The 15069-nt window shown below is 45.0% G+C and overlaps 1 protein-coding gene across 3 annotated transcripts in view; it reads right to left on the bottom strand.

Annotated features, from left to right (window-relative positions):
* Positions 1-1190: 1190 nt before the first annotated feature.
* LOC107372770 (endosome/lysosome-associated apoptosis and autophagy regulator family member 2) overlaps positions 1191-15069 on the bottom strand; it is a 64038-nt gene continuing 50159 nt past the window's right edge. For 2 of the 3 annotated variants that reach the window (XM_054739897.2, XM_054739898.2), the window contains exons 16-22: positions 9401-9590; positions 9222-9318; positions 7727-7828; positions 7274-7400; positions 3935-4113; positions 1479-1641; positions 1191-1396 (exon numbers count right to left, since the gene is read on the bottom strand). In XM_054739897.2, coding sequence (XP_054595872.2) covers positions 1328-1396; positions 1479-1641; positions 3935-4113; positions 7274-7400; positions 7727-7828; positions 9222-9318; positions 9401-9590 — 927 coding nt within the window. In that variant the 3' untranslated portion in view covers positions 1191-1327. The remainder of the gene's footprint in view (positions 1397-1478; positions 1642-3934; positions 4114-7273; positions 7401-7726; positions 7829-9221; positions 9319-9400; positions 9591-15069) is intronic. The other variant, XR_008563055.2, reaches the window with a different exon arrangement.

Below are 15069 nucleotides of genomic sequence, written 5' to 3'. Positions count from 1 at the left end.
TGGCCAGTTCTCTTTAACTCACACCACAGATGTTCAATAATATTCAGGTCTGGGGACTGAGGTGACCATTCCAGAACATTCTACTTGATCTTCTGCATGAACGCCTTAGTAGATGTTGAGCAGTGTTTAGGGTTGTTGTCTTGCTGAAGGATCCAGCCCCGGTGCAGCTTCGGCTGTGTCGCTGACCCCTGGACATTGGTCTCCAGAATCTGCTGATATTGAGAGGAATCCATGAGTCCCTGCACTGGCCACACAGCCCACAGCATGATGGAACCACCACCATGTTTTACTGTAGGTGGCAGGCGTTTTTCTAGGAATGCTGTGTTCTTTTTCCTCCATGCATAACACCCTTTGTTAAGTTTCATCAATCCGCAGCACCTTATTCCAGAATGAAGCTGGCTTATCCAAATGTTCTCTAGCAAACCTCAAGCAGCTCTGTGTGTACCGTGGGTGGAGAAAAGCCTTCCTCTGCATCACTCTCTCATACAGCATCTCCTTGTGTAAAGTGTACCAACAAGCTGAACGATGCACAGTGGCTCCATCTGCAGAAGGATGATGTTGTAGGTCCTCGGTGCTGGTCTATGGGTGACTCTGAACTTTCCCACCATTCTTTTCTTTTGTTTATCCCAGATTTTTCCCGGTCTGCCTCTTCGAGCCTTCGCTTGAGCTGTGCCTGTGGTCTTCCATCTCCTCAATATGTTCCTAACCGTGAAAACAGACAGCTGAAATGTCTGAGACAGCTTTCCGTTTCCTTCCCCTAAACCGTGATGGTGAACATCATGCTTCCAGGTCATGAGGGAGCTGTTTTGAGAGCCCCATGTTGCTGCTCTTCAGGGAACATTCAAAGAGGAGGGACACTTACAAATACTGACTGGATTCACCTGTGCATGGAGGTCAAGGGTCACTGAGCTTACTGAACCAATCTTGAGTTCAAATAATTAGTTCTAAAAGTTTTGGAATCAATAAAATGACAACAGTACCCACATTTATTCACCTGCCTAAACTTTGTTTGAACAGTTATAGCACACTTTCTGTAAATCCTATAAACTTGGTTTCACTTCTCAAACATCACGGTGTGTGTCTCCTACATGATGTATTTAACTGGAATTATGTATCGTAACAACCAGCGATTCATACCAGAAGATCATGAAGATTAGCAAAGCTGCCAAACTTTAGCATCCCACTGTAGTTGCTGCTGTTGAGCGTCCATAGGGAAGGGGACTAACCAGAATGTCCTGAAACTGGGATCTGCAGTTTTACCCCACAAAAAACAAAGATGTTGGACAGAGACACCTTTCCAGTCTTCGCTGTCCGTGTTTGTCGCCATTTATCCCATGACCCATCGATCAGACTGAGGGTTCAGCTGCACAGACTCGCTGTTCTCTGCAACCTCATGCTGGCAACCAGAGCAGATCAAAGGTCAACAAACAAAAGTGAAAAACGTAGATGTGCACCAGTGTTACCTTAAGAACACACACCTTGTTGGCTATGGCCCTGAGCTTCCCCAGCAGGGAGGGTTTCTGGGTGTAGACCACGTCGTCGTCGGGCTCCTCCCCTTCAGCCAGAGCGCAGCTGTCTGCAGCTGGAAGCTCACATTCCTTGTTGGCGGACATCACCAGACGAGAATACTTGTACTCCAACCTGGTTTGAAACCACAGCGAGTGACTCAGGGGGAGATCTTTCAGCACAGGCAGCTTGTAGAAGCACGTTTGTAAGATCAGAGTATCTTCAGGTGAAAACAAACGTCTACTTTACTCCAGCAGCAACGTGACTCCCAGCGACGTAATTTAATTCATATTTTTCTAAGAAATAAAAAGAGTAAAAATTATTCTCTACTTTGTAGAAACTACATTGTAAAATGAGTACGCTTTACGGTTTAATTAATAGTAATCCAGACTTAATGAAGACAAAAATGTGAATAATTTTTATTTAATTTTAAACACAAAATTAAAGTGAACCATTAGCAGGTTATTTAGCCTTTTTTAAATCTATCGTAAGTGTGAAAAGAGTAATGGCTGCAGAGCTCAGAGAAGTCTGTCATATGTCACCATTAGCGTAGCCAGAAACTCATTTGTGGGTGGGCCTAAGAAAAAGTAAGTGGGCCCAATAAATGTAACTGAAAATAGGTATATTTTGTGTGTGTGTGTGTGTCCTCCGCATGTGCCCTAGCTTCATAATAATAATGCTCCGAGCTTCAGCGCTCTGGCCTGCGCACGCTTCTAATAGCAAGATATGTTCCGTATTTGATCATTTTTAAAGATGTTGGAGGAATCTGAAGGTGGCGAGTCATTCTGGCAGATTGTAATTAACGAACCTCATGGCTATAGCTTTTCCATCTTTTCCCCTAGAGACATTTGATTACGCTCAAGTAGGTGACCAGTTCAGGTTTACGCAGAGCAGAAGGAAGGAGAGAGCTCTGGTTAAACGTTCCTGCTTTAAGAAAACCGTTAAATTGCATTGTTTATGTGCTACCTGGGCACTCTAAATGTTTATTTAAAATTAAATCAAAGGAAATTGTAATGGTATCGAATGCTTATTAATTATTTAAAAAATGAAAGTGATGGAGAAAAAGGTCGATCATATTTTTTAACCCTGTCTGTCGAGTGACTGTTTAGCTTATATATATATATATATATATATATATATATATATATACATTTATATGAGGGCAGCAGTAGCTCAACAGGTTGAGCGGGCTGTCCAGTAATCAGAAGGTTGCAGTTTTGATCCCGGCTCCGGACAGAGAATTCTGCTGTTGTGTCCTTGGGCAAGACACTTAACCCACCTTGCCTGCTGGTGGTGGTCGGAGGGACCGGTGGCGCCAGTGCTCGGCAGCCTCGCCTCTGTCAGTGCGCCCCAGGGCAGCTGTGGCTACATTGTAGTGTAAAGCACTTTGGAGTCCTTACTCTGAGAGGCGTTATACAAGTGCGGGTCATATATATATATATATATATATATATATATATATATATATATATATATATATATAGCCATGCCCTGATGTGGGGGCTGGGGGTTGCGTTGACATGGTCGGGACATAGAAGGGGGTGCGCGGCTAAATAAGTTCGGGAGCCGCTGTTCTACATGAATGATTACTTTCATCAAACTTTTATTTAAAGAGCAAGTCACCCCCAAATCAACTTTTTTTTTCTGATAAACTATATAAATGTGTGTCTAATCGTGCTGCAGACACGTGTCGTCAGTAGTTTTGCACTTTAGTGCATTTTAGTTAAAATTTAAATTTTCTGCCTGAAACGGTCAGTGTTGTGCCGTTGTCAGGTAAAAACTCTTCACTGCATTTGAATTTAAATCTGCCACCGCTATTGGCTAAGAGGTATGCTATGATGTAAACTGGTACATTATGATGTCACAATGTCGTGAGTGTGTGTATTGGTTAGTGGCTCTGCCCTCTCGGTCTGCTAGGCAACAGCATTTGTTGCATTTTTCAAACATGAAGTGGGAGTGGAGTTCACTTCTTGTAAGGGGTGACTTGCTCTTTAAAATAATATTTAAAAAGTGGGTAAATGCTTTGAGAAAATTGACTTTTGAAAATTTTTATTTTGCTTTTAGGAAATTTGTTTATAGTGAAACCTATGAAATATTATCTTAGCTTCTGTCTAATAAAATGTAATATCCCCACCAAATTTCAACTCCAAAGATAATCCCTCACTTCCCTTCACCTAAAGGAGCACTGCTGCAAAAATACCTTACTGATCATCTTTTTAACTTTCCTTCCTGCTTCCAGATTGAAAAACACTCTTTTAGCTTTTAAACAAAACTAAACTCTGAAGGATGAAAACATCCTATGACAATAAAATAAATAACAGCCTTCAGACAGTCGACTTTCTTCCCTGACAAACTGTTTTACCTGAAAATGAGGTTGTGGTTCCACCTTTAATGACGGTTGGGACTAAAATGATCAGGGACGTCTCACCTCTTGTTTTTCTTCCAGAAATAGAATGTGAGGGAGACGAGCAGCACGGCTTTAAAGGCGCCAACTCCGAGTCCCACCTTTAGCCACAGAGCAATGACCTCGCAGGGGGCGGAGCTTCGAGGTGGCAGCGGCACACCCTTGGTGCATAACTTTGGCTCCTTCCACACAAACAGAGTTTCCTGAGAGGAAATATTTTCACTGCTGAGTAATTTTATCTGGGAAAAAGTCTGGACACAAATCTGAATCACAACTCCTGTGTGAAATAAAGGACGTAGGGATGTACGTTTTCCGAAATGTGTTTGACCAGTTATTGAAGCCCTTAACAGGTTAATACTCGATTAAAGAGCAAGTCACCCCCAATTCAACTTATTTTCTGATAAACTATATAAATGTGTGTCTAATCGTGCTGCAGACACGTGTAGTCAATAGTTTTGCACTTTAGTGCATTTTAGTAAAAATTTAAATTTTCTGCCTAAAACTGTCAGTGTTGTGCCGTTGTCAGGTAAAAACTCTGCATTTGAATTTAAATCTGCCATCGCTATTGGCTAAAGCCGGGCGGACACTGTGCGACTTTTTCACTCGTAGCGTTCAGCTTCAGCTCAAACTGTACGACTTCCTCGCAGAGCAGATCTCACGAGTCATGTGCTCACACTGCACGACCCAGTTCTCGGATGCGACCTGACTGCTCACGCTGTACGGCTGGTAGCAACACGTCGGCCCTAAAAATATGCTAAAAATAGCAGTTTTTACTCAACACGTCAGACTTTTTTGTCTTGTTTTGCCTGTTGTCCTTCGGGAGCGCTGCAGGAGGACACACAGGGATTTATGGGGGTTGGATGAGGAAAACTAAATAAAGAAAGTAAATCTGTGTTTTGTGATCAGTTTAATTTGACATGAACACGACAAACACGCTTTCTTGACAATCTTTGTGAGTAAAAAACGTGTAGAAATAAAAACGAACAGCGTGTGTTATTAGCAAAATAGCGGGCGAGCGGTGTTGATACAGGATTGCGCATGCGCCGTGAGCGGTTCTGATACATTTTGGGTCGCAGCCGCTCGCAGCGCCGCTTCAACAGTGCGATACCCTCACGAGGGACGAGCAAAATATTAAACACCCCAGAAGTCCGTGCGAGCTCACGATTGCTGATCGGTAGCTGGTCACATGGTGTTAATCACCTCTCGTAACCCCCGTACACTACACCACGCTCAGCGCTAAACTCGCCCCGATCTTGTGGATTCTCGCACGAGTGGAAAATCGGCTCAAAGAAGTGAAAAAGTCGCACCGTGTACGCCCGGCTTAAGAGGTACCCTAGAAAGTTAGCTGCTACTATATGATGTCACAATGTCGCTGTGAGCCTGAGTGTGTGTATTTGTTAATGGCTCCGCCCTCTCAGTCTGCTAGGCAACAGCATTTGTTGCACAGGAAGTGGGAGTGGAGTAAGATTCTGCTAGGGGGTGACTTGCTCTTTAATCGTAACCCCCCAACACACACACACAACCTTTGCTGCCGCTGTATAAATAATACAAACACTCTTTTTAACATAATTCTGATGCACAACCAAAGTCCCACACTCGTTACAACATTCGTAAGGATGAGAGCTGAAATGTCTGTCGGGATCTGTTGCGCAGCGGGCCGCCTGGCATCAAAATACACAGCGCTGTGTTTACCAGCACGTACAGGAGGCCACACAGACAGAAAACAAAACACTTACATTGAAATAAATAATTACACTGATACTTCTTTATTTTACTAGTCAGATGTAAGCCGAAGCGTCACGGCGGACTGACTTGTTGATGGTCTCGGTTCAGTTTGCTGTGCCGTGATTCCCGGCTCAGCGCTTTGATGTAAGGCTTATTGTGTTCCAAGAATAACGTAACCGAGGATAAACCACTCCTATACTGTGGGTCCACCTTCGGAATATTGCTAAGATTAGAAGCATCCTTTCCAGGAGTGATGCTGAAAAACTAGTTCATGCACTTATTACATCACGATCTGCTCTTTAACTGTATTATTTCCTGCTATTTCAGCTGTTAACTTTATTTTCTCTCTAAGTGTTTTTCTCCCCAGAAGAAGCTACAACGATGTTCTGCTGAGCTGTGGTGGCCTCATGGAGGGGGCCATCGGCTAGCACACTGCTGCTAACCACTTAAACATTCTCCCTCTCCTGATAATAACTTTTTACTCTCTTTGACGTTGGATGTGCTACTACTAGTTTACCCGTTTAATTATAGATTCACTAGGATAAATACAATAAAGTTTATCTCTCACCAAATAGAATATTTACTAAGAAATCACAATGTAACTATAGACACACTACTGTGTGTGTGTGTGTGTGTGTGTGTGTGTGTGTGTGTGTGTGTGTGTGTGTGTGCGCGTGTGTGTGTGTGTGTGTGTGTGTGTGTGTGTGTGTGTGTGTGTGTGTGTGTCTGCTCTGTCTTCTCCATCCCCAGTGAGTCGTGGAGGATGGCTGCTTATACTGAGCCAGGATTCTCTGGAGGTTTCTTCCTGTTAAAAGAGAGTTTTCCTCTCCACTGTCGCTGCATGCTTGCTTAGTATGAGGATTGCTGTATAGTCACTGACACTAGTCAGTGACTTGATGCAACCTGCTGGGTTCCTTATATAGGAAACATTATTTCTGATTGGCTTAATGAACTGACCTGAATTGGAATGTTTATTATGTGAAGTGCCTTGAGACGACTCTTGTCGTGATTTGGCGCTTTATAAATAAACTTGAATAGAATTGTACTCTTTGTTAACTGCTGCATCTTTGGGATGTGACGTTCTCGAACGAATCGAATCTTTTGAACAGGTTTTCAAAGTGAACGATGAGAGCCGAGTCCCTGTAGAGAGCCGTTCATCTTGTCTTCCGGTAACAAACCTCCCCGGAAGTCGGTCAAGCGCACCCGCTCAAACCCTACCCACCGCTGTGATGGACGTAGGAGGAACCCTAACCAACCCCGTGCGCCATCACGGACACCGCAGGAACACGTTGCTCTTAATACCCCCCCCCCGGCTTCACTTCGTTGAAAGGAGCCAGTCTTTTGAACGGCTCTTTCAGGTAAACGACCGACTAACGAACGGCTCCCATGAAAGAGCTATAAATCCCATCACTACTGCATCTTTGAGAGCATTTGTTTGGTCATGCAACGAGTTCACTACTGCTTCAGTTGTTGTCCAGTAAACATATTTTGATGGCAGCATCTGTGCGCCCTCTAGTGGCACAACATATATCACACCCAAGCGCAGCAGAAAGACATGAAGCAGGTCACCAGGCAAAACTAAATAACCAGTTAACTATGTACAAGGAGGCAGGTGAGTTGTCTCTCTCTCTCTTTTACCTGCACGCCTCTTTTGCACACTCCCTCTATCTGGTGGTAGTCGTCCTCGGTGCAGAGGGGGCAGGCGCTGGCGCTCTCCCACAGGAAGTGAAACGTGCATCCATCACATGTTCCTGCAGGACACGAGCTGCACGAAAACCAACCACCCACAAAAGGGTCAGAAATAATAGTGCATGATTTATTATTTGTTTATTTTTTGTTGTCTAAAGATGTGGAAATGCCTGCAACAAATTCACATTAATAAATAATTCATGTGCTGAAGACAGATTTGTGTCACAAAATCCAGTAAAAACAGCTGCTTTTCTCCACGAGACTAAACATAAATAATAATAAATGAAAATTACTGCTGGTTTTAAGTGTTTGGTGTTGTTAATAAACAATAAAGCTAGAATCTTACAGCTTAAAACTAAAAGCAACGTTCCTACAATTTGATTTCCTGAGAGACAAACATACCTGGGTACGGAGAGTTCCCCTCGCTCCGACTTTTCCGGGCTACAGCGAACTGTGACGACAGAACTTCGACCCTGATCACATGACGCTGTGGCCTGTGTTGACCTGCAGAAATATTCAGAACACTTTTAGGAAATATGGATGTTCTTCGTGTAGCAGGGGCGTGTCCAGGGAGAGGCCTGGGGGAGCAAATGCCACCCATGGAATCTGATTGGCCACCCCAGGTGCCACAACACTGAATTCCCTTCAAATAGGCTTTTCATTGTCCACAAAAGGCTTGGGGTGAAAAAAATATAAAAGCATAACCATCGGTGCCACCCTTGCACAAAGTAGTGCCTCACCTGGGCCACTCCATTTTAAAAGATGTGGACAAGCCACTGTCGTGTAGTCTCTACTAGGGTTGTCACGGTTATTGTGACCAAAATTATCACAGTTTTCGGTATTATTGCAGTATTTTTTTAAACGTGTTGCATTTTCAGACAAATAAACCCTGTATGTCAGGAAATATTGTCCTCAGTTTGTGTCTAAATTTAGCCTAAAATGTGTTATTTTGTAATTATGTTTATTTGTTTACATTTTCCCCCTTTAGTCTTTAAAATACCAATATTTGCCCATAACTTCTTATTTTATATCTGTTTGATGTCATCATTTTAAAAATATTAGATCAGATGATACTCAGTACTCAAGTAGCCTTCTAATCAGATACTTTTTACCCTTACTTGAGTAATAAACCCTATATCAGGTAAATATCGTCCTCGGTTTGTGTCCTTCCAGTGAGCTTTGCAGATGTGGGAAAATGTCATCAGGCAGTAATCATTGTTAAATTCATAATTATTCTCGGAGAGAGACCAACTCTTATCTGCCCCTGGGAGCCCCGTAATGCATAGCGTCATTTCAACATGGCGGTGTCCGCGACACGGTTTATATGCAGGTAGCGGCGCTGCGGCTGCTTTATATAGCGATTCGTTGCTTTCTCCCTCAACCCAAATCCTCGGATCACGCATTTTAGCTAAAACGCTAACGTTAGCTTGCCTTGCGTTGACTGTAGAGTTGTGGGTGATGGTCACGCAGATGTGTCATGAGATTTGAAGCGTTGCTGCCTTTCACAGACACTTTTTCTGCTCGTGCTGCAAACAGGATAGCCGTCTTCTATCAACTGTCCCTCGGCATTCTTCAGATATCCTAAAGATGCTCGTACTTCCCACTTTGTCTTCTTTGAGGGATAATAAATGTCCTGAGTGCTGCCGTCTCCTCCTTTGGCCATTATTTCAGCTTTAGCTTCAAGAAAGTTTTGGTTGTAAACAACAAAGTGCGCATGTGCCGCCGGCAACTTCAGCAGATGATACGGTGGCTGGTAAGGGTCACCGCGCCTACACCGCAGCCACGGTAATCCACCAAGATAATATAGTTTTTAAAAAACAAGACGGTTATTATTATTGTCAACTTTTTTACCGGGGTTTACTGCTACACCGGTTACCGTGACAACCCTAGTCTCTACCTGTAGAAGAAGTTGATGTCTGGAACATCATGTAGATTTTCCGGGAACAGGTCCAGTTTGGCATTTACTCCATTTAGAACAGGATCCACCGTTGCTCCTGAAAACAGAACAATATTTACGGTGTCTTTTCCTACCTGATCGTCACTAACCACATCACGGCCGTCCAACACAGGACATACCGATGAAAGTGTCTGCCAGGCTGATGGACTGGGAGGAAATGGCCATCCTGAAGCCCCGCCCATCTGCGGGGATGATGGTTGATTGACAGATGAAACTGTCCACCGCATTGACAAACTGAGTCAGGTCGCTCTGGTCGTCTTTGCTTGACACGTTGGTGACGTTGTTGGTGCAGACGGCGGCTCGTTTTCCCTGAGAGGACACGAGAGTCGTCCTTCAGTTTGCAAAGATACAAAAACCTGCAGCTGAGGAAAAAGCTTCCACCAGAAACAATGGAGGGCATTCCGGAGTGTTCGTCCGTGTAAAAGTTAGACATGATTCCTCTTTTACTCCTTGCAGATATCTTACTGAACAGCCTATGTTCAGAGAAATAGAGATGACAGCCTACAGGGCTGATGAGCTAACGGCTAGACTAAATCAACCAAGACAAAAATGTTTTGCTGCCATTTTAAAACAACTCCTGTTGCTGCATTTTCACCGTCATTATTTCTGCAGGAATGTCATGACGTTCTTACCGTAACCCCCCGGAAGGGCAACGTTCCAAAGAAATAACCGGACAAAAGAGGGAATGTTTGTAAAATAGCATTTGTTAGAACTTGTGTGAAAAGTTGGTGACTAGAGCTGTACGAGGAGGAAAGAATCATGTAGGTGTTGAGGGTCTGACCTCATGAGGAAATTACTATGCAGTGATTTTCTCCAAAATGACTGTGCTTAAATTGCTCTGAAAAGCAAATAATCACATCAGCGCCAAGAAACTTCATTTCCCATGATGCTTTGCACACGGAAGCATTGTGATGACGTCACCGCCTAATACCAGAAACACGATCTGCGGGAGGCGGGAGCTTGGAGCTTTCCCGCGACTTCAAAGACTATAAATCATGAATGAGACAAAGAAACCTCGTTCTTTTGCCCAGGATACCTGGCGGTGAGGACACGCTTGTCGAACGCTCCGACTTCTTTGAGCACGCGGAAGCTCTAAGTGCCAAGTTGAGCCACGGAACTGCTGGAAACTAAACTGCAAGCCCATCAGATCTGCTCGTTTCTGCTCCCCTCCAGCTGATGTTTGAGGACACAGAACTGCGGAGGGAAACAACAACTCCATCCAGCTCTCAGAAACGCTGTAAGTTATAACTCAGCACAGAAAGAAACTTTGCTGTCTCTGTCCAGCCCGTGGAGAAACACTCGTGAACGCCAAACAACGGAGAAAGCATCAAACCAACGGATGACGCCGGAAACTGCGGAGAAAAACGGAGAACCGTCAAGTCATAACAGCGGGGGACGCCTTGCTGCTTTGGTGATCAGGAAACTCATTTTTTTCTCTCCTTTTCTTCTCCCGTTTCCTCTATAGTCTCAAATAAGCAATAAACCGCGTCTATTGCTTAAAAAGTAGCTTCGTGTTTTCCTCTTTCGTCCCAAACACGTCCGTCGGGTCATTTTGAAAGAATAAACTGCTTATTGATCATTGTTTGGTATCTTAAAATGGTTTCTGTCATGGCCAGGCTGAAACTAAAAGATATTAATTTGTGATTAATCTTTTGTGTTGTTTCATGATCTTTTGAAATGTTTTGAGTGATTTAAGGTTAAGTTACTACTGATTCTAAGTGCTTTGGAAGTTAAAGTGCAAGTTGCCACCCACACTTTAGCCAGACAAAGGGGTCAGCCATCTTGTATTCAAGACTCCATTTTGAATCCATACACACGCACACACACACACACACACATACACACTACTCCTTTGTGAGAACAAAGGACCCCATTCATACATCCTCCATCACATGCAAACACATCCATCTTCAATCATATCACACGGTTATTATTCATCTATTCCACTGTTTATTCATTTGACAAATTGTTAATTAAATGTTATAAAATTCAGATTTTTGTGTCCAGTAGCTTTGTTGTGTCGAAGAGAAGTCTCTGCTCCAAGGATTCTACGAACTTCAAGAAAGACTGATAAGAGTTTTGGATTCAATTTTTCCCCGGAAAAAGGGGAATGGTGCCCCGTATATCTAAGAATATCTTAATTAATTAATAAATCAGTAAATATTCCCATATTTACAGAATTTATTGAAGAATCCAAAAGTAAGTTGAAGCTTACTAATTGTTCGCTCCTAATAACCCCAACATTTTATTGGTGCCCCGTGTGAGGCTTGGATACACAGAGATTTCTATCCGGCACAAACAAACAAATAAATCCAAAGAGCTTGAATTAAAAATAATCCGTTGTTCAGCCTTGAACCAGCAACAGGGTGGTGCTGATTTCGCTGAGCAGGAAGCTGCATCGAACTCTCACCAGTAACTCAGTGCTTCTTTAAAGGTGCAACGGGTAAATTAATTCTGGTTGACCTTTTAGGTTAAAAATTCAGTTTTTCCTTAAAGGTGCAACGTGTAATTAATTCTGGCTAACCTTTTAGGTTAAAATTCAGCTTTTCCTTAAAGGTGCAATGTGTAAATTAATTCTGGCTAACCTTTTAGGTTAAAATTCAGCTTTTCCTTAAAGGTGCAACGTGTAATTAATTCTGGCTAACCTTTTAGGTTAAAATTCAGTTTTTCCTTAAAGGTGCAACGTGTAATTAATTCTGGCTAACCTTTTAGGTTAAAATTCAGTTCCTCATTAAAGGTGCAGCGTGTAAGTAATTCTGACTAACCCTTTTAGGCTAAAATTAACTGCTAATTTAGCGACTTTAACTCACAGTGGCTATTATAACTAACTGAAACCTTCACTCAAAGACTGATAACACCTTGTTTGCTAATATTCTGAAGGAATAACTAGCATATTTAACACCCCAAGTGTTGTAAGACGTTGCTACGGCAACGCACCAGCTTTTGCTAAAATACTGAAAGGAATAGTATTTTAAGCGTCAGTCACGGCATTCCGTGCAATCTTAAAACGCTAAAACCTGTGCGCACAAAGGTTAATTTAGTGTTTTTCTGCTACAAAGCTAGCAGTTGCTGCCAAAAGGTGCAGCTTTGAGCTATCTGCAGAAGCTCTACTAGGCTATTTTGGTTCGGTTGTTAAAATGGAGGGACAGAGTAGTGAACTGACCAACTCCCAGCAACCAGATGGCGCTGCGGCCCACGACTATGAACCTGGCCTACTTTCTGGACAAATATTGTCCAAACTGGTCGCGGTTGCTCGAGAACCCGACTACCCTTCTAGGGATTTCACTGAAGAACAGCGTAGCGTCGAGCTAGAAGCTGTAATTGATCAAATAGAAAACCCGGATGGTACAAAACCAATCCAGGTTCACTTAGCTAAGTTAGCCCTGATCCTCTATCAGAGAGGACTCCAACGTGGTCAGAAGATCATGAACCTCCAGAGTATGCTAGCTGAAAAACAGCGAAATGGAAGGCTGATCGAGGAAGACGACACCCGCACCGATTCTGGGGAAGATGGGGAGGAGACCCCGCCCCCCTCTGCTGATGACAACAGACAGTGGGAAGGGGGGAAACACCAGGACTCTCTGGACGGACGCACGCCGCAGGGGAGAGATGAAGCTCATCTGTCCCAACCTTCGGCCCCGTTCCCTACACACACTCTAAGGCATTCAGGACCATCTAGGGGCCGAGGGCAATTCGCCCTCGAACCCCAGGTTGGACCACCACCCTCATCTTCATGGCCCTCTCAATCTGTGAGAAGTCGACCAGCTGAGCGGCACCTCTATTTAGACCGCTCCCCCAGTCCACGAAGGGTGCAAGGTGCCGGCTGGGGTTATGCACAAGCCCAAGCTGCACCTCAACCATCCACCCATCCTAGCTACTCCGGTATTCGGCATGCCGATAACCAGCTGCATGACCAAGCATCATACGCCAGTCCGTACCCGGACAGAGCGTATTACGCAGAAGCCCCAGTTGAAAGACGCAGGCTGCACTTCGCAGACGTGCCCCGGGAGGAGGACCTCCCAAGACACCCACGCGACGTGCCAGCAGCCCGCCACAACATGCCGGACCCCGATTTGGGCCCCAGGAGTCAACATTGGGAGCCCAGAGCACACCAGCGATATCCAGCGCCCTCTGAGACAGACCGTGGGTCAGAGTCAGAGGATGACGCGCCGTACCGTGAGTCAGGGCTCCGTGTACGTCAAATTGAATCGCTAGCTAAAGACATAGAACGCTTTGATCCTAACACCAATGAATCCAACGTCGACGATTATCTCAGGGAGATAGAACGTTGTCTGCTTGATCTTCCAGCACCCTCTTCAAGGGAAAAGCTCAAGCTAATTTGGAAAACCACATCTAGAACGGTGCACGGTTTCATGGAAACTCTACCACCTGACATTCGTGATCGGTACTCCTCGCTCTGCCGAGCGTTGAGAGATGAATACGCCACGTATGCAGACTCTGCGTCAGCTACAATGGGGGCCTTCTCCATCAAACACGGGAGGAACGAACCCCCCAGAGAGTATTATCGCCGACTCAAAAGTGCTTATTTCCAAGGTCGAAACGGCCCTGGGCTCGAGGAAGACCCTGCCTTCAGATCCCTGTTCATTCACAACCTGCACGAGTGTGTTCGCTCCGAAGTCTCAATGTATTGTCGGATGAAAAAACTGACAACTCAGGAGATTAGGAGATACGCTCAACAGGCTTGGGAAGCCGGCGGAAAGCCCCAAAAGCCTGACGCACATCACCGCGTCATGCACCTAGCTCCCGACGCCGAGCCGCGTTTGGAGCTCGAAGGCACAGAAATTCCACCCACTAAGCCAAAATCTGCTAAACCTAGACCTGTTAAACCGCGAGAGCAGTCCCAATCTCCTCAACAGGGGAAGGGGGGTGCTGATTGGCCGCCTAGGTCTGGACAATCAGACAGGAAGTGGCCCAACCAAAACCAACGGCAAGCAGGTCGGAACAGTGGAAGGTTTAAGGAGCGCCGCCCACAGGTAGGTCCCGAACACAAGTCCGCAGGTGAGTACTTGACCAAAGCCGACCTCCAGGAGATGTTTCAGCAGTTCCTAGCTAAACAGAAGGAACAGCTGAGATCTGCAGATGAGACCCCTGCACCAAAGTCTGCTTCTAAGAAGCCAGACCCAGAGCCAACGTCCGCATGACTAGGCGTGGCTCAACCTCCCAGCGTGGCCAGGACCTACCTGATCAGCTGGGGGAACACTACTGGTAGATCACAGGAGTCTCCTGAAATCTACCCCCCAGAGAAACCTGATACTAAATTTCTGAAGTTCCTTGGTGACTTAACAAACCATGATCATGCTCGCCGTTTGTACTGTAGCACCAACGTAGGTGGATGCATACAGGTTGATGCTCTGCTGGATACCGGCTCAGAAATCACCCTGATGTGCTCCACGCTGTTCCATCGCGTGTCTGACACCATGCGGTCGCTCGGGAAACCAGTCCAGGTTGAACCTTGTGACCTGAAAATCACCAGCTACACCCAGACCCGGGAGTGTATCACTCACCGGGCGTGGCTGGATATCACCTTCCAAGACATGACTCTGGTTCACCCGTTTTATGTCTGCCAGCTAGACACTGAACCACTTCTCATTGGTCAGGACCTGCTTGAACGTCTAGCTCCCCTCATCGACTGCCAGAAGGGTCAACTGTGGGCCCAGGTGGACACACCTAAGCCCTGGAACCCAGATAGCAGCCGACCATCCTCCATTCTTGAGGTCAGCATAAGTGAGCCGCAAAACCCTTGTTCCAAGGTCATGCCCCTCCCTAC

This window comes from Nothobranchius furzeri, chromosome 1 (assembly GCF_043380555.1).
Source record: "Nothobranchius furzeri strain GRZ-AD chromosome 1, NfurGRZ-RIMD1, whole genome shotgun sequence".
Taxonomy (NCBI): domain Eukaryota; kingdom Metazoa; phylum Chordata; class Actinopteri; order Cyprinodontiformes; family Nothobranchiidae; genus Nothobranchius; species Nothobranchius furzeri.
Note: the sequence above shows the minus strand (reverse complement) of the source record. Positions and strands in the feature narration are given on the sequence as shown.